Source organism: Trachinotus anak, unplaced genomic scaffold, assembly GCF_046630095.1.
Source record: "Trachinotus anak isolate AG129_WGS33_773 ecotype Australia unplaced genomic scaffold, CSIRO_AGI_Tana_v1 ptg000039l, whole genome shotgun sequence".
In the NCBI taxonomy this organism is placed as follows: Eukaryota; Metazoa; Chordata; class Actinopteri; order Carangiformes; family Carangidae; genus Trachinotus; species Trachinotus anak.
Window position 1 is genome coordinate 2,457,501 of NW_027273890.1, and position 25,473 is coordinate 2,482,973.

General features: G+C 42.6%; 1 protein-coding gene across 15 annotated transcripts in view; it reads left to right on the forward strand.

Moving 5' to 3' along the window:
• pard3bb (par-3 family cell polarity regulator beta b) overlaps positions 1–25,473 on the forward strand; it is a 189,839-nt gene that overhangs the window by 80,821 nt on the left and 83,545 nt on the right. For 13 of the 15 annotated variants that reach the window (XR_011687191.1, XM_071472713.1, XM_071472707.1 and 10 more), the window contains 6 exons: positions 3,340–3,531; positions 4,282–4,440; positions 8,272–8,425; positions 12,451–12,553; positions 13,072–13,208; positions 17,470–17,514. Coding sequence is in view for 14 of the 15 variants with exons in the window: in XM_071472713.1 (XP_071328814.1) it covers positions 3,340–3,531; positions 4,282–4,440; positions 8,272–8,425; positions 12,451–12,553; positions 13,072–13,208; positions 17,470–17,514 (790 nt within the window). In the remaining variant the exon portion in view is untranslated. The remainder of the gene's footprint in view (positions 1–3,339; positions 3,532–4,281; positions 4,441–8,271; positions 8,426–12,450; positions 12,554–13,071; positions 13,209–17,469; positions 17,515–25,473) is intronic. The other 2 variants (XM_071472712.1, XM_071472722.1) reach the window with 1 other exon arrangement.

Sequence of the window (25,473 nt, forward strand, 5' to 3'; positions counted from 1 at the left end):
TCACCCAGCTGCTCTGGATTTCTGACAGTGTGGAAGCCCCCCCCCCCCTTCATTTTGAAAGAGCAACGGCCAATGAGGGAACTCCAACACATGGCATGCAGCTGACCAGTGGTGGAACTGTAGTCAGTCAGTCAGCCAGTCAGTCAGTCAGTCAGTCATGGTGATTATAGGCCTGGTCCTGTTGTGGCTGTTGCACTTCTCTCTTCTGTCTTCTGTTCTGTTTATATCATCATCCTCATCTTCTTCCTCTCTGTGGGGTTGTATCTGCTCCTCAGTCTCTCCAGCACTGTGGTGTGTAGCTCTCCCACTACACTCTTCACACTGACCATTAGGGGCCCATCCTGAGGGGCCAGTGATGGGACATGTCTAAGGATAGCCTCTAATGTCAGGTGTTGTCCCCGGGAGTACTTACCTGTGTGTGTGTGTGTGTGTGTGTGTGTAGCACAGTGGCTACTGCTGTTTGGCCTTGTAAAATGAATCCTTGGGCAGTCATTCCCACAGCATGGGGCTTTTTACACACACACACACACACACACACACACACACACACACACAGAGTTTCTCTGCATGGCTGGCTGGAGGAGCATCTGCGAGCTGTGCTCATTAAAATAACATGTTGCTGAAAGGGGGGGCCTTTACACACAAATACACAGAGTGACCGTAGAGTTTGTAGCAGCGCAGCATTAAAGTTTGGCCCTAATATCACATTCTTATCTCCTCTTTGATTTATCTATTGATCTCTGTGGCTCACAGTTGATCCGGCCTGGAGGGGGGAGTTGGGGATGTTTTTTTGTCCTTTTTGTCTGTGAGTTTCAGTTTCACATAATGTGTCTCTCCATCTTTCTCTCATACAACATTTTCTGGCTCAGTTTAATAAAACAACGCACACTCTCATTCTCACACCCCAGCAGACACTGAGCTGTCCCTTTAATAGTGTGTCTTTCTCGTTGATCCATCATCGTGACAACCCACTGAAATGGTAAACGACCAGCGTGAAGAGGTTCGTCTATGCAAAGTGTTTTTTTTTTTCTATAACCTTTGATATAGTTTATGTAGCAAAGATACAATCACCACTTTATAGCCACAAACTGAAAACACACACACATGAAAGCACATCACTGTTTATTGTTTTAGTATTACACACAGAAATAACCACCTATCATAGCAATGAGGCTGAAATAACAGAAATGTTCCATGAAATTACAGTGTGCACTTACAGTACAAATTGTTTGTGCCCCTGCCTGCTCCTGTGTGTGTATGTGTGTGTGTGTGTGTGTGTGTGTTTTTAAAAGCTATTCCAGTTAATGAAAAAGAGAGGCCTTGTTTGATTTTGTGTTTTTTCTGAGCTCAGCCACTGAGCAGAAGCAGGTTCTTTCTTTATCCACATGGTTGTAAAAACCCACAAACAGTCAGGTTTGACACCAAATGTTGATTTTTTTTTTTTATTTAAATTTTTTTTTACTTTCCTCACAGGCTGATTGTTTGTCTGATAAATTATCAGAGGAAGCCCGGGGGCTGTGCTTATTCATTGTTTTACTGGGAAATTGAATTCATCACCCAGAAAAACAACTTTACATACATTTGCATATTTTATAGTCGGATTCCAGAAAACATCTCACAGCCCTGTGGGTGGCCCTGACCCCTGAGCTGAGAACTGCAGGTTCAAACTTTTCTACTGTATAAAAACACCCGTCCTCTGCTCTAAATTCACTCTGGCATTGGTTCTGTCCCATGCTGAGCACAAGGAGAAAAAAAATGAACAAAGCGGGGAAGTTAAATCAGATAAATACAGAATGTAGCAGCAGCAGGAAAACCCACAAGTTGCCAAATCATGACATTAGTCCGGACAGAAGCCCAGTGACTAATAAATTCTCACTGTAATTATGCACAGAAAGTAGCTAACATTCCTCCTCTGGGGGCTTTGAGGTTCTTCCCAAGGTCGTGCAGCCTCCTATCAGGTCTGGACAGTCGGTCTGATTGGAGGAAAACAGCTTTCTGCAGAGTAGAGGACTTTGTGTCGGCTTAACGCTGTTAAACCTACAATCCCCGCAGACAAACACTGTCTAAACCTGACACTGCTGACCCACGCAAACACACACACACGCACACATGCACACACGCTAAATGAATTCATGCATGTGCATAGGCAGCCATACACACACAGACATAGACTTTCTACCACAAACAATCCAGTCATTAATGGATTTCTGGCACACACACACACACACACACACACAATATTGTACATAAATAATACACACACAGAAAGTGTGTACAAATGCATAACCACAGAATCATTTGTCGTGGAAACATAAACACAGTAAAAACATTGACGGACACTCACATGCTGCAAACACACACCTGGTCCTGTGGTTCTCAGTCAGTGTTTATTCTCTGTATCTGAGCTAATGATGGTCACACTTTAGTCCAGTACCTGTGTTCAATACCTTCCTCTGAATAATGACAGACTGTGGCAGTCGATTTTTGATTTTAATGTTCTGTGTGTTGTCAGTGGTGGAAACATGGTCAATCATCGTTAACAACATGGGCTTTTAGATAAAAGCTCCTTTTAGTTTGATCTTTTTTCTCTGATCAGCTGATACGTTCCTTTATTAAACACTAAGATAATATTTTACAAATATGCTATTTACCATTTATATTCTAAAATCTAATGTTTCACAAATAAACATTTGTTTGACTTTAAGTATTTAGAATGTAATCATATTTATTCTTAAATACCTTTAACTTTCACAAGCTTCAAACACACGTTTTCATCTGGTGGGATCCTCCTGGTAACTTTGTTGCTGATATTTTTCCATACCTACCTCTTTTTCTGGTGTTTTTCACCATCTGTCTGGGTTTATTATAGTCATTTTTTATCTATAAATTCAGTCTTTGATTCTCTGTTTTACAATCTTTCTCTTCTCTCTGTATTACCTCTGCTCAGTACTTCTGTCTCTCTGGCTCCTGTGTTTGCTCTATTCTCCAATTACCTCTTGAAAATGCACAGGTAATTTTTTTTTTTTTTGATATTGCAGAGCTGAGAAAGGAAAGATGCTGGGTATATAAAAGCAGTCAGTCCAAATAGCTTTTTTCTTTTTTTTCCATTGAAAATAAACTCTAGCTGCAGTTTTTTTCACTTATAGAGAAATTTAGCTGAAAAGCTCCTTGTGATGGTTTCTCTCAAATGGAAAAGCTTTTAGTTTAGCTTTTGGACACTATTCAAGAACAATGAGCTGACCTGTGTCTACTCTACCTTGCCCTGTCCACCCCTCTTCTTTCCCCATTTATGTCTCCCCCCTTCCCTCCCTCTTCATTGCTCTCTCTCACCCCCCCCAGAAGGAGGAGGTGTCCCGTGTGCCAGGCTTTGTTTTGGAGAGTGGGAAGGAGCAGCTGATGTTCGAGGTGCCTCTGAATGACACCGGCTCGGCGGGACTGGGTGTCAGCCTCAAAGGAAACAAGTCCAGGGAGACGGGAGAGGATCTGGGAATCTTCATTAAATCCATCATACATGGAGGGGCTGCGTACAAGGTGGCATAATATTCTCATACAATATACAAACAACAAAAGTTCTCATTGTGCATCTTGTTTGTCCCATGGAAGCGTCTGTCCAGGCCTGAGTTCACATCTTCAGTTTAAGGACTGAAGAGGAACATTATGGAAAATAACAACTGCAATCAGAGCAGATCTTTGTTTATGTGGCCGTCATGTGAGAGCTGCTGTCGCCACTACAGCCTCCGCCATGTGCTCCTGGACTGTTAACCTTTGACCTCTTACACACCAGGACACACTTGACATCAAAGACAGACAAACAAGCAGATTTGCACACACACACACACACACACACACACACACACACACACCTGTGCAGCTTGTAGCATCTGTTCAGAATAGATGGGACCAGGTCTGTGTGGAGCTGATGGTCGTCTCTGCTCAGGTGGTGTCGAAGAGTCATGGGAAAATGTGTGTGTGCAATTTTGTGTGTGTCAATAAAATTTTTGTTTTCTGGATTCATGCTGGTTTGACTTCAGGGAGCAGCTCAGTGAAGGTGTGTGTGTGTGTGTGTGTGTGTGTGTGTGTGTGTGTGTGTGTGTGTGTGTTTTTGGGTGTGTGTTTATACAGTATATGTCTTTCAATCCTCCCATTGTTAAAAAGAAGCAGAATATCAAAACACAAAGTATGAGGAGACATGAATGAATCCCAACTGTTAACACACACAGACAGTCTCTCTATGATCCCAGCTCACACTGTATTGGGTTTGAACCGGTGTGTGTTTTACAGGATGGGCGTCTGTGTGTCAACGATCAGCTGGTTGCTGTAAATGGAGAGTCGCTTCTGGGACGCTCCAATCATGTGGCCATGGAGACGCTCCGCCGCTCTATGTCACAGGAGGGAAATGTTAGAGGGACCATCCAGCTCGTGGTGCTGAGGGCCCTGAAGGTAACACACTCTGTCTTATGAGGGCCACCACTGGGGCCTAAATAAAGAAACATGGTCTGGCTTTTGTGTTAACGGCTGAAATAATCATTAGTGTCTATTAGAGCAGCAGCAGTAATTGATTAATCAATTAGTCGATCAACAGAAAAAATAACTGATATTCAATTAATCTGTTAATTTTATTTTTAAGCAAATATGAAAAAAAATTCTTGTAAATGTTCCCAAATATTTTGTGCTCTTCTTTGTCTGGTATGACTTGAAGTGAGTTTTGATTGGACGACTTCAGAACATGTGAAGATCCAAGCATCTTGTTTTTCAGTATTTGCTGACAGTTTATAACCTGACGTGCCAGATGGATAGTTTCACAACTGTTACACATCTGGGAAGGTTTTGTTGAAATCAGTTTAGAAGAGAGCAGTCACTGTCAGAAAATACTTGGCAGGTGATTGGATGACCCATCTGTGCATCACATGATGGAGAAGGAGCGCGAAGATGAGGAAACACGACACAGAAACAAGCCACAGTCGAGTTAGCATGTCGGTAGGTGATCCTCGTGTCTCTGTGAGGAAGGTTTGTGTATAAACAGCTCTCGAACGAAGACCAAAACAGTCACTTCACCGTAGCCTCCTGTAGTTCCTCCTCCTAGGACACTGATTGGTGCAAACCACTGTGGTTCGGACACCAGCGAATAGCTTGGCAAGATGAATTCTTGCCTGCAAGAAATCCAGCTGCTTTGCGAGGTTAAACGTTTTACAGACCAAACAGTTAATTAATTAAATTAATTAATTAATTGTCTGAGAAAAAGACCAGTAGATTAATCGGGATAAAGGAGGACTTCCTGATGAGAAATGTAATGCCGATGAACATAAAGAGGTTTTCATGGATAAGTAAAGAAAGCTGCTGTCTGACGGAGAGCATGTACATGTTTCTGTCACTTCACTAAGAGGAAAACAAACATGCCTCCTCTCTCCTCACCCTGTGTCTCCTGTCCTCTCTTTCAGCCTCTCACCGACTCCACAGTAGCATCTTTTCTCTCTGTGGCCCGTCGCCTCTGCCTCTTCCTACTTGACTCACGTCTCCCTGCTCTCACCAGCGGCACCAAAAGAGCATTTACTCCTCTGCTATTCAGATTCTGTGTGTGGTTGTGTGTCTCTGTGAGCTTCTTTGTGTATGCTTGTGTGTGTGTGTGAGACAGAGTGTTCTTCACCCAGCTGTATCTCTTTCCTTTATGCATAAAAGAAGAGATGCTTTTCATCTTGGCTGCTTTTCAGCTGATGCCTTTAACGCAGCTCTGTTGAATGTTTGCACAAACCCTTGCGCACACAAAGCCAGGTTTCTGGCTCCGGTGTGAATGGCCTGTTGCGTGGCCCCGCTGGTAGTGGGAAAAGAGACGCATACACACCCTGCATCATATTTCCACACACAGACAGATAAAGGGATTAACACAAAGAGACACCAAACAGAGGAAAAAAATGATGCTATTAAGAGGTGTGTGTATTTAGAGCAGTCTGCCCTCACTGATAGTGTAAACTGGGTGGAGGAAATATTAGAAACACCTTCCAGTTTACATTAACACAATTCAACAGTGATACAAAATGCAGCTTCCAGAATTAGTCAGTTGCCATAAAGTGACTCATCACCTGGCTGTTGTATTAAACTGCATCGTTTGAGGTAAGTGTGAATGTACAGAGGTATGCCGAGGTTTGCAGGGATCAGGACACCCCCTACCAATATCCTGATGGTCAAATCTGTCGGCGTCCACGTTTCCCTCTTTGTCTTGAGAGTAGAAAAGACAGGATGAAAAAAAGAGGTGAGATCAAGGCAGACAGATAAGAGACTGTACCTTAAAAGCCTTTTTCGCCTTCAGTATTGATGCTTTTAACATTAGAGAAGTGGACCGCTCTGCTTTTTTTTCCTCCTTCTGATCTTTTTTTTTCTTCCTCTTTTTCTTGGATTTGTCCTTTACTCTTTTTCTTACTCACCTCTTACTGTATTCATCTCCAGCCAGCTCTCCCTCCCTCTCTCACTTTATCCAGCTGCTCTTTTCATTCAATAACTATTCGAACACTCTCCAAGATAAATAAGTGCGACTCTTGTTCTGTGGCTGCGAGCTGAACGTCAGTGATGCTGTTTTCACAAAGTCTGAATTTCCAACTTCAAAAGAGGTTTTAGAGAATTTACAGTTATTTAGTATTAATGTCAGAGGAAAAGCTGACAGTATTTAACTTCTTTTTTTAGACAAATGTCGAATCCTGACCTTTCAAGATGAAAAACACATCTAACCAGAACCTAGAGTGGAGTAGTTTGACGTTCATATGGACTTGCTAGCACCCTGTACTTCTCCGTAACCATTTAACCCAAACCTTAAGTGTTTCCAAGCAGCAATCCTGCTGCCAATCAAAACCTTTTGTGGAGGAACCATTCTGCTCTTTCCTTTTTTTTTTAGCACGCCAACACCCTGGCAAGATCCACTTACTGCTCTCAAGTAGAGAGTTATGAGAGCTGAAGGAAAACCTCTGTAAGTGACGCACAGCGATGCTTGATGTGGAAGTCGTCATGTTTGCTGCTGCTGACTTGAATTTTCTTGAATTTCCCTTTTACTAACGGTTTAATGTTTTACATGAAAGAGTAAATTAAGCTGCTTTTAAAAGGATTCAAACTACTGATAGTCCGCAAAGTATCTTCTGAATAATTACACACACAAAAAAAAAAAAAAAAAAAAAAGTAATGAAGGCAACCCTGATTAATTGCTCTGGGAAAAACAAGTAAGCAGAGAAAAACAGATCCGTGGTTTTTGAAGGCAGGAATGTTCCAGACACATCTGACTGTATCTTAAACCAATGTTTTCATACCTCAACATTTCTGGTGTCTGAAGAACTGTGTGTTTTTGGAGAGTAATCTGATGGCACTGTGTGCCGGGAGAGAGCCGGGGGGGGGGGCTGATGTGTCCTGGGTTGAAGGTGGGGAGAGGCTGGGCGAGGGGCCGGAACTGATGCTTGTAATGGGAAGGTGTGTGTGTGTGTGTGTGTGTGTGTGTGTGTGTGTGTGTGTGTGTGTTGGGGGGTCAAGAGGAAGATGACAAGGAGGATTTATTACACACAGTTCCATTGTGTGTGTCTGCTTTGTGGTGCTGTTTCTATACAGAAACACACAACCACACTGAACCACGTTGCTGAAATGACACATGAATCCAAACAAACAGTTTTCGACACACAAATGACAAATAAATGCAAATTAAATTCCAAGAAGAAAGACACACAAAAAGAGACACATCAACTCAGGAACCGGTGCTTTGTTTGATTACTCCAGGGCCCTGAAAGAGCCATTCCTCGAGGGAACAGGTGTCAGTGTGACTGTCAGTGCCACACACACGCACACACACACACACACACACACACTCACACTCACACTCACACACATTTAAAAGTGATCAGTGCAGCAGATAGTTAGAGCCCCACAGACCATGGGAAATGAGGTCCCCTCTTTCACCTCTGTCCTCCACTGTCTTCTGAGAGCTTCTCCCTCATTCAGCCTCCTGACATGGAGGAGTGGTCCACTTCAAAGCCCCCACTCGACCCTGTGGTCCTCTCTCAGTTTAAATGTAATCCACATACCAGCACTTCACATCAAACACATTCAGGCACAGAACAGAAACAACACGTTTCAAACATGTAATCAATGTGTTTTTACGTGTGTTTGTTTCAGACCTGATTTCAGTCATTAGTACACCTCAGGGGGGGTTACACCTGTCCATAATCTGTCTTACACCTGTCCACCTGTCTGAATCAAATGTGTTTTGAAAGTGTTGTAAGTTTTGTGTCCTCGTTGTCGTAGGATCAACACGGTGTGTCACCCAACCGCTCCTTTGACGGCTCCTCCGGCCTTTCGGGACCAATGAGCCCCGCGAACGGTCAGACGGGATTGGTCGCTCAGGCCAACGGCCCCGTTCACCCCCCCATGGTGAACAACGCTCTCTACGCATCTAATGGTGAGTGAAGCTTTTTCACATCAGTAGTCAGTCAGCAGACAGTTTCAGTTTAACTTCACTATTTTTCTGTTTTCATTCAGAGTTTCCATGTCTCCACTGGAGGCTCGGTCAGATTCTTAGGCTCAGTTACTTACAGTAAAGTCCTGATCTGAAGCAGGAAATCATGAAACTGCTGGAATGTTCCTGCCTGGAAGCTAATAAAAACCTGTGCACTGTGAAGTTTGGCTTAATATATAAAATGGAAAAAGGAGTCCTGGAGAAAAACATGTTTATGTTGCTCAAACTAAGGTTTCAAACATTGGTATTATATTGGCAGCTGTGTGAGCCAGATGTGATGGAACAAGGTGAGGTTCCTCTGCTGATCTGACAAAGTATGTTTAAGGAGCTAAATGAGTCAACTGTATTGCAGAGCTGTTGTAAGTTCAAACCAAGACAACGCAATGAACTTTCTCTGTTTTGTAATCAGGATTATTGAGTGTTATTTTCTTTATTGAAGGAAATTTTAATTTTCAAACATTTATTTTGCACATTTCCTGAATTCTTTTCAAATACATACACTGTTCTGCCTCCACTTTTCTCTCTTGGGTTCATTCTGACCTCATTCCATCCCTGATTTCAGCTCAGCTCGATGCACATTTCTAGAATTTTGCTGTTTGTTTTTTTTTTGTGCCATTAAAACAGCATCAAAGGTGGGCGTATCATTTACAGTGAGTTCAGTGAAACACTGCGTAAGTATAATCATCGTGAATGATAAAGCAAACTAAAAACAAACATAAACAAAACAGCTGGTGCCATCTACGCTCCAGCCTTAATTAGATGTTGTCGTGCCCCTCTTCTCCCTTTCATTCCTCCCCCTGCTTTATTTCTCTCTCGTGTTTCTCAAGGTTGTTGGGTTTGTTTGTTATTGCCTGGTTCAGCCTGTTAGAGAGAGTTATTTTAGTTCTGTCTGCTCCGTATCGCTCGTTCTCCGCAGCTCATACCCCTATATTATCTGTATGTGCTTGGGTGTGATCTCTGAGTGTGTGTGTGTGTGTGTGTGTGTGTGTGTGTGTGTGTGTGTGTGTGTGTGTGTGTGTGTGTGTGTGTGTGTGTGTGTATTCTCAGCACTGTTATCTGCCTCTGTGTCCCTGTTAAAAAGTGTGTGTATGTGTTTGCTTGCTTCTGAACGATATTTCTGCTTGTTTAGAAATGTGTTAATGGCTGGTGTGTGTGTGTGTGTGTGTGTGTGTGTGTGTGTGTGTGTGTGTGTGTGTGTGTGTGTGTGTGTGTGTGTGTGTGTGTGTGTGTGTGTGTGTGTGTGTGTGTGTGTGTGTGTGTGTGTGTGTGTGTTAGATCAAGGATATTTGGCCAGTATCAAACAACAGTCTTGTGTGTGTGTGTGTATTTACACTGACTCTGGTAAACAACTTTGACCTTGAATACACTTTGCTGTTCAAATTCACCTCAGCTGTGGTGTCATTTACATACACACATCATTGTGTGCGTTAGTGTGTGTTAGTGTGTGTGTGTGTACAGTAAGCACATTCCTCTGGCTCCCTGAGTTGTTGCCAGTGTTTTACTCTCCTAATGAACTATTCCACATGCTGAATCCATTTGATCTGCCATCGAAGCCCAAATTAAAATGAAGAACTCTTTCTCTTGCACCGATGTGGCTCCTGCAGAAGAATAAATTGAGTTTAATTATTCCTTACATATGTATTTATGCAGATGTGTTATTTTTTGCATTTATGGATCTTTCTCTTTATCTCTTATCCATCGCTGCATCTCATTATGTTTGCTACCACCAGTCTCTCTCTCCCTCTGTGAAGGGTTCATTCTTTGGAGGCACAAAAAAAAATAAAATAATATGATATGGTTTTTACATAGCTTCAGATATTGTGCAATCTTCTACTTCATCAAAGCAGATTTCGATTGGTTTTGAAATGGAAATTTCAAAATGTAATAATGACCCAGAGGTTTCTCACTAAAGGAGACTCATCATGGTTTCTACTAATCAGGCTGTTGTATAATGTTTTCTGTGGCTCTGGAGAAGTTAATTAAACTTGATACTGATCAGAAAAGTTTAAGCATAACAACTCAGGCCTCTGTTTCTACAGCATTATCACAGGCGGTTGGGTTTATTTATATGTTTAAAGTCTACATTACATGACTGGTTTTCCTGTGGAGGGGGAAAGGCCAGGGTGGAGGAGATGGAGTCAGAGAAGAGGAGAGATGATTAGACAGACATCGTGGACAAATACAGACGACAGGAAGGAAGAGTCGAGTGCAGAAGAAGAGGATTCACGTATCCGCTGAAAAACGCTATTCATCTATCATCCACACAACAAATGCTTTTTTCACTTCAAATAGTGGGAGTCGGTGAGAACAGATTTGTGTCTGTGTGAGGTGAAGGAAGAATGTGTTTTTGACAGTTCAGCTGATTAAGGTGCTGGCAGTGAGGAGGAGGAGGAGGAGGGAGGAAGTTTAGAAAAAAAAAAGGCTGGAAACTGAGCTGGAGATAAAATGATTTATGGGAGATCTGAAGGGAGAGATAAATGACAGCCAAAATATCAGAAGATTGCAAGAATGAGAGCAGAAGAAAAATAAAGCAGGTGATTAGTGTGGAGAGGGTGAGACGGAGGGATAGAGATGAGAGGGAGAGATATCTTCAGATGCTTCCCTCTCCGACTCCAGACGTCTCAACTTTCAGTCACGCATGTGCGGATCCATGCACATAAAGGACGCACTGTGAGGACTGCGCAGTAATCTCAGCATGTGTTGCTCTGTGAGAAGTGATGGCTGTATGTAAATTGTGCTTGAGTGCATCATACGTCCGTGTATGAAGTTGTCATAAGCTCGTTTATCAAGCAGACGCAGCCGCATCACTGCTCTACATCTGTGCAGATGTAGAGCAGCTGCATTTGATGTGTGGTTCTCGTCCTTTTTATGTTCCCAACTGCTTCTCTCTACCTGCCTCTGTTCTGCTCTCTCTTTTGTCTGTCGCTCCCTCTAGTTTTTATTCTCAAGTGAGTTTTGGTTTCTAGTGTTCTCCCTGGTTTCCTTTATAGAGTAGATTTGTGTTAACAATAGAACACAGTGGAGTGTGTTTGGTTAAAGTGTTTCTCCTCCCAGGTTTGCGTGTGAGCTTCAGAGGAGGCTGAGGCTCCGTCCACACTGATGTTGTAGTTTTTAGATGATCACTGTTGCTACGTCCCTCTGCTGCTGACCCTGTTAGTCAGTGGGCAGAAACAGAGACCTTGGCCTGACCTTGTTGTCTTTGCTAGCAGCTGCTGTGTAGTTCGATTGTGCATTTGATAATGCAACAACTGCCTTACTTGTAGTATTCTCTGCAGCTTACCAACGGCACAGTTGCCGGCCTGTTTACACTGGTATTGTCATGTGATGTTTGTTTTCAGGTGTGGTGGTTTGGATGGAGGATACGGATACTCATCTCCATCTTCTCTATTTTAAAATGAAAACATGTGAGTGTGGATGTAGCTTGTTTGCTTCTGTGGTCAGTTTGAACTGACAGCAGCATCATGTCAGAAAAATATCCTGAGAGACTTCTCAAAACAATCCTGCAGCATAATCCACTTGTTCACTTCTCCTCATCTACATGCTCCCAATGTTCATCTCAGTCTTCATCACTGGCCCCGTGAGGCTCCTGAGCAGCTGATTGTGTTGGTTTGTGTATGTGACAGTGCTGACCTACAGAGAGCAAGGACAGAGCAGTTCTCCTGAGTAGTGGAGAAGGAAGAGTCATGTACTAAGATCCACATCAGATTTAGAGGAAACTGTACTTTATGTGGATGCAGGAATGATTGTTAGAAAAATGCTCAGTAAATTGATGGACAGTGGAGTTGCCTGAAAAGTTAAAAAATCTTAAAATGCTGTTTTTCATGATGAATATTGTAATTTATTGCAACCAGAAGGAACTGAAGACGACCTCAGCTGCTCTGCTCCTCAAAAATCTTTTTGAATTATTCCATCGTATCACCACTACTTTCGTCCTCAATGCAGACTGATGCTTTTTTTTTTCTTTTTAGTGACCAATGGGAGTTTTTCTCACATGGACGAGGAAGAGGAGGGTGAGCTGTACGGACACGAGGAGTTCAGCAGCTCTGCCCAGCCCTTCTACCTGCAGGAAAGGTCTGTGTTCATGTATGTTCTCTCCTGCACAGTTTCCATACAGAGAGGTTTAGAAATTAATGATACAAAGGGGAATAATAAACTAAGGCAAATGAGGCAAATGAGGATTATCTTTATGAAATATCCTGTATCTGTACATAATTAAAGACAATTTGTGGAAATATAATTAGTCTACGCTGTCATTATTTTAAAAAGTTGTGTTTAAAGTTGCATCAGTGAATGTTTTTTACATTAGATAATTTATTATTGTAGCTTGTGCTGCCAAATATTTTGTCAGTCCTAGTTTAAATAAGTCATAGCACAGTGTACCAGTGTCAGGAAGCCAGACCCACTTTCAGTCTGCATGTTGTCTCCATGAAGGTCGCAGCCAACTTCACTATCATATAAAAAGATAAAGTCACTGATAACAGATCTTAAGGATTGAGAAACCAGCAGCAAGGAACAAGCTGAGCGCGGTTTTTATCAACACTCTCCCAACAACATTGTGTTGAAATGACTGTATCATCAATTCGTTCCAGGGAGAACTCTCACATCTCCAGCCCGGCTCAGCCCCAGTCCCCCTCCCAGAGCCAGAACCAGAGCCAGCGGCAGTTCCATCATGTTAAAGCCTCCAAGAGCATGGACCTGGGTACGAGTCAGAACCAGCAGCACCCTGGTGGGGAGTTTTTTCTGTTCATCTGCTCTGCATGGTGGCTGCATGCACCTTATCCTCACATACATTTAATTATCCCTGCTGATGCATGGCTGCTGCACCGGTGCTCCTCAAAGCCACATGCAGACCCACACCTCTGCAGACCTGTGCTGCAGCCGTACTCACAGCCACAGCTACACATGTGGGAACCATTTCTAACCACTGCATGAGTTGTGCAATTGTCGTCACTCAAACACCAGTTGTGATCTTATTTGTGTGTGTGTGTGTGTGTGTGTGTGTGTGTGTGTGTGTGGGTATTGGATTGTGAAATGTGTTGTCTTATTATCTGATGTGATCGTCACAATAACATTTCTGTGTTTGCTTCCATGACTGTTTCTGTGGAAGCATTTATGTGTTATACATTCAAGTCTGGATCGTGTTAATAATTAAAACATAACCCATTTGCTCCATCAAGATCAGGAGAAGGTTCTTATCAGAGGAAGAGTGTAGATGAGAGGAAGTTTAAGTTTACAGGGAGACACATGATGTCTTCTGGCCTGGCTGTGAATTTCTTTGTAGCTAAGAAATCTCCAGTGGCTTGAAAGCTGACTGTAGAAATGACAGGCTGTGCAATTCCCTCTGTTCCTCATTTATTTTATTACTTCTGACAAAGAAAGTGACAAATGACTCACAGCTGGAGTCACAGGACTTTCATTCAGATTCATTGTGGCCTTTCATTTATGCAAAAACTGGTCGGAAGTCAGGCTACTTCTGCGGCCTCAGTGACCCGGCTCTCCCCGTCACCTCTGTCACCTGTGATGCTCCCATTCAAGGGTTCAGGGACATTTCAGTGATTGGTAAAAAGTCAGCTTCATGTGTGTGTGTGTGTATGTGTGTAGTTATGTTTGTGATATGACAGTGGATGCAGAAGCACAACAAAAGCTTATTGTTTCAAATGTCACTTCGCTCAGTCCTCCTCCTCAAGCTGGCTGCACTGCCAGCTGTGTGTGTGTGTAAGAAAATGAGATAAAAGAGCTGGAGACTTTTTGAATAGCATATACATCCATTTCTAAAAGAATAACAGACTGATGGCATCTGTACATCACCTCCTTTGTATTTACACATTTCACTAAATGAGCGAGGAACAGATTAGAATTTAATTCATGTTTGCTTGAATGGCACGGCATGTTGTCATTGCCAAACCATGGAGCAGCAGTAATAACAGCTTATTAACAAATGTCTCTAGTCTTTTTTTCTGTGTTGACAGTAGGGGAACAAGATTTAACCAAGATTACAGAGCTGTTTTATATCCAGAAATAGTTTAGAGAGGAGAACCTTCCATCTTGGAGGATAACTGTAATCCTGAAATCCTGCTACATCCCACTCTGCTGTTTCACTTAAGATTATTAAGAGACTGTGTTAATTGTGACAAAGTGCTGTTTAGAGAGATCCAGAAACCCTGCCCACTCTGTGATCATGCTTAACAGCTCTGTATATACTTGATATATACTCCTGAAGTTCTGCTACAATCACCACAAAATATGAACCATAACCAGGTTCCTAATGAGGTACATCAGTAGCCTAACTTCAGCATCAATTAGCAAAGAATTCTTCGTCATCATACTTCCCTTTGCACAACATATGGAAATCAGATTTGCCTCATTAGTACTGTATGTAGATACTGTGGACACGAGGTGAGTTTCTCTCAGGTGTAGTTTTGAGTAGCAGAGTTCAAAAGAGTGTAATATTTACAGAGACACAGGTCGATGCCACCATGATAGTAAAATGTCTTCCACTTCCTGTGGAAGGTTTTTCCTCCTGAGCCTCAGCTGCATGGTTCGGTCCCCGGCTCCTCCAGTGTCCTCGGGCAAGATACTGAACCCTGAGCTGCCCCTGGTGGCTCCATCAGTGTGTGGCTGTGATGTGTGAGTGAAGTATTGTAAAGTTAGAGAGGATCAAATGTTAGTTAGTAAAGTTTTTTCAAGCTGCTTATTTAATGAGGCACATTTTAATTACTAAGCGATACATGTAGTTCAACATCAGGTTGGGCTCCATAGTTTATAACTACAGCTGTCAAATGATTCATTTTTTCTTAATCAGGATTAATCGCATGTTTTATCACATAATTAAAATTCTATTATTTTGCGTTTCAGAACTGTTTTCTCTTGTTTGACAACACATAACCGTCCGTCTGTCTGATCTAGAGGCTAACGTTAGCATGTCTGACATGTAATTATGAAGATGTCTGATTATTTATTATCTGTACAGCTCTGGGTAAGTTATATTTTTATTTCCAACTCATTCGATCTTCACCAACGACGATTCAGATTTAAACTTTTGAGGTCTCCTGACATGCCCCTTTATGCAGACTGGAACCGCCCCGTTTTGCTCCCATAGACATGACTTGAAGTGTCTTGCTCCTCCATCTTTGTAGGAAGTGTCTGTGGCAGCTTGACAACAAGTAAGGGTGCCTCAAAGGGTCAAAATAGTAGCAGCCAAAGATTCTAGAATGTAGCTGTAGAATCTTTGGTAACAGCAGCAGTGACGGTGGAAAATAAAGAATCTTTGGTGGCACCTGATTAACACCATTAAAAAAAAAAAAACATGGTATGCTCGATCCTTAATAACACTGACAGCTCTAATAATAACTATACATGATCTAGGACACAACACTACCTGAGCTGGGTCTAAGTATTTATTCACTGCCAATTACTAGTGAAGCTGATATAATCCTAGATTGTGATGAGTGTGGCCACTTAAATAAAGAGCAGAGTGAGATACATGTGACCACAGCATCTCTGCATGTAGCTTCTGTTGTTGTAGCTTTTGTAAAATTGATCCCTCCTTTTTGTTACTGTTGTCAAACCTTCTCTCTCTCTTCATGTGTGTAAATCCTGCAGACAACAGTGTTTAATTAGTCCATGTTCCTTCATGCACAAGGCATAAATCTAATCAGCGTCACTGACACTTCATTTTAACATTTTATTACTGCTTTTCCAGTAGTTTTTGTCTTTGCTGTATGTTGCCTGTTGTGTTGTGTGAAGGAAAAAAACAAAGCAGAAAGAGGCAGAGGCAGCATTCTCAGCACTTTGTTCGTAGGTCAGTTACATAATTTCATTTTTATTTAATTTGTCCTGATTTCATTTTCTGCCCCAGCCCAATTAAACATTTAACAATAATTTAAGATTGGTTCCAAATTATGAACTCCCTGCCTACTCACTGCCCTCCTCTCTCTCTCTCTCTCTCTCTCTCCCTTTGTATTTGTCACAGTTTGTCTCTCAGGTTCATTCAATGTGAAAATGAGCAGAACATCAGTTCTGTATCTCATCAGATCAGAAAACATGTCAGTAATTCTTTTAGTTCAAACTGGATTAAAAAAAAAAAAAATCTACATCTGCACGTTTGTACCTCTGTGAGGTTCCCTCCCCAGTGATGAGCCTCTGCCTGCGTCACACACGTGGCATCTACAGATCTGCTGATGTAGGCACACACACACACACACATGCACACTGATCCACAAACTACTGGTTTGCTGAAGCAGCCATATTGATTCACCGCAGACTCATGCCATCAGACACACACAGCTAGAATTACACTTGGTTTTCATTAGAAAAGTATTTGCTGTGAGAAGCCATGTTACTGCTTGGTTTTTGTGGTCTGTGTGTGTGTGTGTGTGTGTGTGTGTGTGTGTGTGTGTCTGTGTGTGTGTGTATTTGGCTACCAGTCAATGTGTTTCTCGTTGGCACTGGGCTGCTTTGTGGCTTTAGGAAAGAGTGAGGGAAAGCAACAGAAGGACTGGGGGAGAGGTAGAAAGTGAAAGGAGGATTAACCAGGAGCAAAGGAGGGAAAGAGGGAGAGAAGGAGGCTGCTGGATGGAGTGAGTGTCAAAAAATGAAAAGATAGAATGAGGGGCAATGGCAAAAAGAGGGAAATGGGATGACTGAAGGAGACGAGGGAGGATGAAAGACAAATGAAGTGATGGAGAAGGGAGGAAGGGAAATGACTTCAGTAGCATCGAGGCTGACTTTACATCGCAGGGAAAAAGAGAAGCTACTGTAAAAAGAGACAGAAAGAATAACAGAGTGATAGAGAAAGAAAGATGGAAACAGAAGGAGGAAGGAGAAGTGCAATGAGATGAAAAAAAAAGGTTTTAGGGGATAAGAAACACTTTAGCACAGTTGGCAAGTCAGACACAATAAATGGAAAATGAAAAAGTCAAAGAATGGGAGTGATCTACACATCAGTGAGTGTGTGTGTATATTAACTCTTGCTTGTTTTGTTTCAGTGGCAGATGAGAGCAACGTAGGATCCCTGGCTGGAAACGCTGCAGGTGAGCCACACAGTTCGCCCTGCACCTGCACACAATCCAGACCCAGAGACACTGCAACCCACTCCCACTTACCAAGCACTGCTTCATTTTCTTTTTTTAAGTTATTTTTTTCCTGCATTTTTTGCCTTTATTCTGATGTGAGAGAGAGACAGGAGAGTCAGGGTATGTGCTCCACCAGGTGCCTCATTGCTGCTTGATTTTCTAAAAAGTGTTTTCCACAGACGGAAAACAAAAGGTGGCAAAGAGAAAAAGTCACTGAAGAGAAAAGTACAAAAAAAAACTGAACTGATCTTAAAAGTAGGAAGCAGGTAAATAAAGTAAGAGCCGCAGCCACAGTTTGTTCATGCGTGTTGTCGCGCTGCCTCTAAACTGAGGCTCAATCATGTGAAACGTGAAGATGATGTGTGCATGTGTTTTCATCTTCTGTCTTTATTTGCTGAAGTGCACACTTGGGCTCAGTTTCCAATGAGAAGGAAATGCACCACGATGAGTGAGCCCTGCTGACTTATGATCTGCCTCTACAATAAAACAAGAGCAGGAGGAGATACAGTAGACACACATGCACATTCATACAAGGTTCTCTGTCTGTTTCTGTCACTTCACTGAGTTCATCACTGTGTTCGACGCCATGTTTCCCGCCTTTTCTCTTTCCTCTCTCCAGCTGCATTTACATACCACTTCACTTTTCCTTCTTGCATCCTGCCTCTTCTGTCTCCTATATACACTTGACTCCTTTCTGCCTCTGTAGACATACTTTACTCCTTGATTTGTCCTAAGTGTAGATGAAAGGAGGGGGGGGGGGGGAGGCCCAGACTGTGGCCACTTCTTACAGGTGTGCATAGACGAGCTTGTTCATAAGGGCAAGAGAGAGAAAGAGACAGAACAAGAGGCAGCAAACAGAGATGACTGATGCTTCAGAACCTTTCACCTTATTAGCCTGCACACACTTCTTTATAAAAGTTTCATGTTGAACTTTTCTTTTTCACTTTGCCTTGAAGTCTCCCCCATTTCATTTGGAGCTGCTTGAAAGTAAGAGCACTCTGCTTCATTCCACTCTGTGTGTCTCCGTTGGTGTCTGCCACTTCATTCCTGTCAATCAGTCCAGTCTCTTTCACATCCTGCTGTACATGGTGGTACTGACTTTTATAACTAGGTCCATAACCATTCTGAGGGGAGCAAGAAAAGCAATATATGGACCATAAAATATAAGATATGGAAAGAATGTAAGACATTTATTTTATTAGAGTGAAACCCTAAAGTAAAAAAAATATCCTTTCTCCTCCTCTAAGAGCTGCAGAGATGGAGAAAACATCTTCTGTGCTTGTCAGTTGTTTATATTGGGTTTGGAGCTAAAGTGTAAGTGCAGTCCAGACAGCAGGTCTTCCGCCCCGAAACCCGGTTAAATTTGTTCTGGGCAAGATATACTGGTGAAGAAGGACAGGTGAGGGAACATCTTGTTCAGGAGGTAAATATGGAGGCAATGAAACAGAAATACCACACAACTCGAGTGTCTGGTCATATGTACCTTCAGGTTTCCAGCAAACTAGATCTGATCACCTGTTTATGTTTTTGTCAGCTTTTATTAACGAGGTCAAAGTGTACGTGGCCTTTTTACGCTGTCAGAAGATTGTACAACAGAAAGAACTTGAATAACTATGAACTGCCTTCAAGTAGAGTGAAAAGTGTGATGAAGTTTTGGGGCCTGGCTGTGTGGACGTGTAAGGGAGACCTGGGGGTTTAAAGACTACATCGTCTCCATCGCCTTCATATGGAGGGATGTTTGGTTAATGGCTGCACTTTCTCCTTCTTGCTCTCCTATAAACTGTGGTTTGTTTTTAAAACACATATCTGAAACGTGCTGCAGAGAAAAAAGCTGTTTTCTCCCTGTCCTGTTATTTCTTTAATGACTGACATCTTGGACAATATGACACTGTCTGTGAATTATAGTCTGTGGTTTTATATACTGTTGCATTTCCTGATATCAGTGAGTCTAAACTGACCTGGAATGACCTTAACTGGGGGTTGAAGTGATGTCTGACTTTTTTTTTTTTAATCTACAAATCTAACCACAGTTTTCATTCTTTCAGGTTTAGCTGTTTCCTCCAGTAAGATGCTGGTTGAATTTCCAGCAAAGCCTTTAAGTAGCCCTGTCTGCTCCCTGGGCAAAGACAGACAGCATGACTTTTATTCTTTATATTCCTGAAGCCTGTTTGCACATTACCTGTACCTGTTGCTTGTCAATGTGTCTCCTGTTTTACAACAATGCCCCATATCCCAGAGAGCTGTTAAAGAGAGTGTGTGCCAGGAAACTGTGGTGGTTTTTTTTTTTTTTTTTTGGCCAACCCACTTTCCTTTGCTCTAATGTATTTTTTATAACTGAAATGCTTCCAACAACCCTGCGCTGGGACGTCAGACAGCTGCATGGATAGAGAGAGAGAGGGAGAGAGAGAGAGAGAGAGAGAGAGAGAGAGAGAGAGAGAGAGAGAGAGAGAGAGAGAGAGAGAGAGAGAGAGAGAGAGAGAGAGAGAGAGAGAGAGAGAGGCGAGTGTGGGGTGGGGTCCTGGGAAGTGAGCAGTTTTAAAGACAATGACTTCTGGGAACGCTGTTTTCACTGACAGCAGTGGCCTTTCCCTCCACACCCCAGGAAAGCACTGGGCGCACACACACACACACACACACACACACACACACACACACATACACACACACAAAAAGAACTATTACGGTTATGGTAATATTATGGTAATGGAAAGACTCCATCATCTTGTGGAAAATGTGAACCTTGGAAGATGTCGTATTATATTATTATTTTGCAGAATCTGAGATGCAAAGTGATGGAAATAGGAGGCCATATTACAAAGTGTGTGTGTGTCTGTGTGTGTGTGTCTGTGTGTGACTAAGTGTGTTGTGTGACTAAATACATTTCCCGTGTGTAGAGGCTGCAGTTAAGCAAATTCTGTAACTCCCCTCAGTAAATTTTAAACAGTGCTTATTTCTAATACGCATGGAAAAGTCCCCAGTTCAGCATTCTGATATTATTAACACTGATGGAGAATGTGAAACTGTAAACACTACTTGACAGAGTGTGTTTGTGTGTCTTTGTGGTCAGACATTCGTCACGTTTCTGTGGTGACGCAGAAAAAATGGGGCCTGATGTTTCCAATAATAAATCAAATCAGCTGTGGAAGAGGAAACTGCAGCGACAGAAATGATGCTTCAAATTCAATTCCAAGTAGATATCATTCAAGTCACCGTCAAAATATGAAGTTCAGGGCTCCTCGGTGGCTCAATATACAAACGTGAACAACAAGAAAAAACAGAAACAATTTATATAGGGATGAACAAAACCATGTTGTTGCCAAAGCAGTTTAAGAAACATACAATACAATAATTATTAAATACGGATGAAACATGTAAATTTCCATATAATACAATAAAATACAATATTATTCAGTACAATATAACACAGTTACACACAGTCATTGAACATCATATATCTCTGTAGTGGAGGTCTCTTCTCTCTCACAGTGGAGGAGGAAGTGTGTCGAGCAGCGACCACACACTCCTCTCTGAATCTTCCTGTTTTTATTACTCGTTGGTGGTTAAATATATATGTATATCAGTCTGTGTGTCTTTAGTGTGGACTGATTCTCTCCGCAGACACTTTAAATAGGACGGTACAGCCAAACCCACACCCACACTCACACAGATACTGCTGACAGGACACGAAGTGAACGGCTGCAGCTGTGTTTCTTTCACCATGTTTCCCTCTGGTGATGGGGACAGGAGCTGTGTGTGTGTGAGATGTTTCCTTATGAAAATAAATGGTGAGCAATGAACGTGCACAGGAATGATGAAAAGCTTGTCAGAGTAAAGTGTGTGTAGGGAGTAGGTGCGAATTTGTGCGAACATTTTCAGTCATGCACTCGGGTTCTTAAATGTGTGAGAGAGTTTAATCGTCGCACAAATCCCAACACAGATGCTTCTTAAAGATGGTCCTGGTTTTGTGGAGTAACTCTCATCCTTCTATACTTGTGAGGACACACTCCTGTACATGAACACATCCAAGTGAAAATGCTGCCGGTCCACTTTTGTTATCGTTGTATGTCCTTGTGTTTCCACCAGCTCTCTGTCTCTCACTTACTCTCTTTCTTGCCAACGCCATTCAGGCTTAGAGACCGACGAACAGACAGAGGAGCTTAGAGCGAACAGCACTCTCTGACAGAGTGTGTGTGTGTGTGTGTGTGTGTGTGTGTGTGTGTGTGTGTGTGTGTGTGTGTGTGTGTGTGTGTGTGTGTGTGTGTGTGTGTGTGTGTCAGGGGGCCAGTGTGATGCTGAGGGAGACTGGTGCAGTCCATTGTCTGAATCTCTCCCTAGTGGAACTTTGACTTTGACAACAGTCGCACACTGACAAGCTCTGCCAAAACTGGATCTCTCTCTATCCCCGTCTGTCTCCTTCTCTCTGTGATTGTCTCTTCATTTCTCTCTTTATCTCTCTCTCTCTTCTGTTTTTTCCTTTTTTTCCCAGTTTTTCATTGTTTCCCTGTCTCTCCGGCTCTCGCAGGCTTTGCTGTGGAATTAACCTGAGTGCCACCTTGTTAGGCGGATGTGGATTGATGGATTAATTTGTCACAAGGAGAGCAGCACGTCTTTGTGTGTGGATGTGCCGCCACACATTAGCTCTTTACAGCCATTCTCAGACCCAGAATCCAAACAGCTGCACTAAACATCCGCTGCTTCCTCATTTAACTTCTCTCTTTGTGTGTTTGCTCTTCAAAACCTTTTCTTTGTGCATGTGTGTTTTTTTACAAGGTATCTGCCTCTGTCCTCTGTGTTTAGCTGATGTCTCGTGGTGTGTGTGTGTGTGTACACTGGGCTGCCTCTCTGTATATTGAATGACCTCTGACCCCTCTCTCCCTCTCCCCCAGTAAGCCAATAAAGGTGAGCAGTAATCAGGAGATGGTCGGCGCTGTCGTTTCTTACTGGTGCAGCCATTCATCTCTATCAGGCTTCACACACTGATCACTGACATTTGTTGTGCTGAACACTGTATGATGCCTGAGAGCGAGAAACACAAGGGGGAGGGAGGCCATTTGTTTCTGTCCCGGACCAATCAGTTTCATTCCCTGTGATGGATTCATCTCGGAAGAGTTTTGTGTGTCTGTTGAAGAGTCGATGTTCTTGCTTTCATCCCTGAGAGCTGCTGCAACAGTCTGTAGCTCTGTTTGTTATAAGAAATATCAGTAACTGATGCTACATTTCTGCAACAGATTTTTTCGAGGACATTTTTAGTGACAGATATTTGTGGAAGTTTTGCATCTTTATTTGCACTGAAGTAACCACTGTTCAGTTCAGTTTGAAAAGCAGAATATCAGGGATCCCCAGCTTGCAGTGAAAACATAAAGACCCTCCCAAGTGTTTAAGCTGAGGCTACAATATCGATTGTGGGGTCATTACGCCTGATTTCTTTTTTTATTTTTCACAGACTCTTCTGAATCTGTGTTCACTGGCTAAATAACCCGAGGCTGATGCAACAGGCACTGACAAAATGAGTAATTGTAGTTATTGTGATGGTTGTGGCTGTTTTCTCAGCCGTGTGTCAGTTTTGTGTTAGAAAATAAGAAGTTTGTGTTCAGTTCCACTTTTCTTAAAACCTTGACAAATTAACGACACCTCAGAAATAGGGACAGCAAGGAAAGAGTTTCATTCATTAACTCGACACTGAAATGACCTCTGTTTCTGTGGCAACCTGTCCACCATCTTAACATCTGCTTTGTTATTTCTTAGTATTTCTTTTTAAGTTGTTGCTGTTCAGTGCTGCAGCATCTGCGTCAGGCTGGAAGGGAGGCAGTAAATGCCGACCCGGGACATGAGACTGAGGATGATGTCACATGTTTTTTATTGTTTATGACGCCCATTCAATTAATATGAAGCTCTGTGGGATCGCAAAACCTCTTTTCCTCCTCTGGGAGTTTGACCCTCATAACATACTCGTATGTAATATACAGGAAAGTGTTGTTTCCAGGAATGATCTCCACACAACCTCACAGCAGATACACACACACACACACACACACACACACACACACACACTGACACATACTCTCCTACTGCGCGCGCGCACACACACACACACACACACACACACACACACACACACACACCTCTTACAAGTGTTCACAGGTTGAAGAAATGTAATTACACGATGTTGCCACTGAAGAGCCACGTCACTGTATTTAGGATGGATTATTAATGTAGGCTAACACAGCCTACATTATATCAATAATTCAGTATTTGTCCTGATAAGCTTTGCCTGGTTGCATAAAAAGCGCGGTGTTGTTTTCCACAGGACTTCAGGCTGCAGCTGCTGGGTTGGGGAGTGAAGTGTTGTGGCTGTGAGGTGGTGGGAGTCTGGGTTGAAGCACAGGGGAACCTCCACTGATGGGACAGTGAGAGAAGCTGAATATTCTCTTCACTGATAAACCTGTTTTCTGTATGTATGTTGATGCAGAAATTGAGTTGCGTCTCTTTATTGCTGCTGCGGTCGAGTCTGCAGGCTTTGTTGCTGCTAAGCCACTGCCTGGTGTAATTTTGACTTTGAAAGTAGCCCATTGCCTTCCTGCCAACAGAAGAGCCTTGGGATAGCTTGGCGTTCTCTGTCTTTGTGTTTTGTTTTTAATTTTTAATTTCTTCTCTCCTACTCTCTGTCTCTTGTTGTCACTCCCGTCCTCTGTCGTTCATTCCCAGGCTCCCTCCCTTTGTCTCTCTTTCTGTAGCATCCTTTCACAATGTCGGCTCTTCTCTGCCAACCCCCCACTTTCCCTCAAACCACTTTGTTACTCTTGTCTCGCTTGTCATCCCTTCTCTCTCTCTCTCTCTCTCTCTCTCTCTCTCTCTCTCTCTCTCTCTCTCTCTCTCTCTCTCTCTCTCTCTCTCTTTAAAAGCAGCTTAATTCTATCATCTTACAGTTGGACAGCAGTAATTACATTTATGACACAAATCCTGCTACTCACAGCAAAATACTTTGTGTGTTAGGGACCAAGTGTGTGTTTGTGTGTATGTTTCAGTATGTGGAAGCCTGCTCATCACCCTTTGTGTGTGTGTGTGTGTGTGTGTGTGTGTGTGTGGATGTGTGTGTTCCCTGATAACCAATGCTAAGCTATTTTTAACACAATGTCTGTCATCCTACTATCCGGCCGTCTCCAGTCAGACATGTTTGGACTCAGAGGTCACCGGCTCTATTAGACTCCTGCGCCCCCCCTCAGTGGGGACTGAGCCTTGACCCTGCCGCCTTGCATTGAGCTTAAATGAAGAACATCTCATGCATGTTTCATATGGACTGCATTAATCTGCAGAAAGCAGTGCACGAGTAATCACGGAAGTGTCTTGAGTTTGCCGGATTATGAATTCATTGTCACTGAAATGAAAATGTCAGCCGCTGTTTTAACTTTGATTGTGCTTGTGTTTTGAGGATGTTGTTGGCGACTGCACACATGCTGACTACAAGAGTTTCAGGACTCTGATTGGAGTGTGAATAAAAGAATAATACATCAAATCTACTGGACAACTCAGGTGGAGTGTATTCATGCCTTCGGTGGCCTCGGTTCAGATGTTACTGGCAGCTCTAATCCACCGTCAGTGGAGCAGCTGTTGAAATGGGCGTATGCAACATCTTCTTTAAACATTGCACTTCACTCTTGTATACATGTCTCTTTGAAAACTGTTTTATGTGTTTCTAAGAGTGAAGCCACTGCTTTGCTCTTTGGTCAGTAATGTTCACTTCAGACTGTTGGCAGAGGAAACACAGTCCTATTAAGATTGTGGAAGCTATTAATTTAGTTATCAATGGTCATAACATGCAAATGCTTCTGTGCAGGTGACTAAATGTTAACATTTTAGCAATTCACCTCCTATCAAACCCTGTGGCATGAATGGAAAAGCTGAGCAGATCCTGTTGAC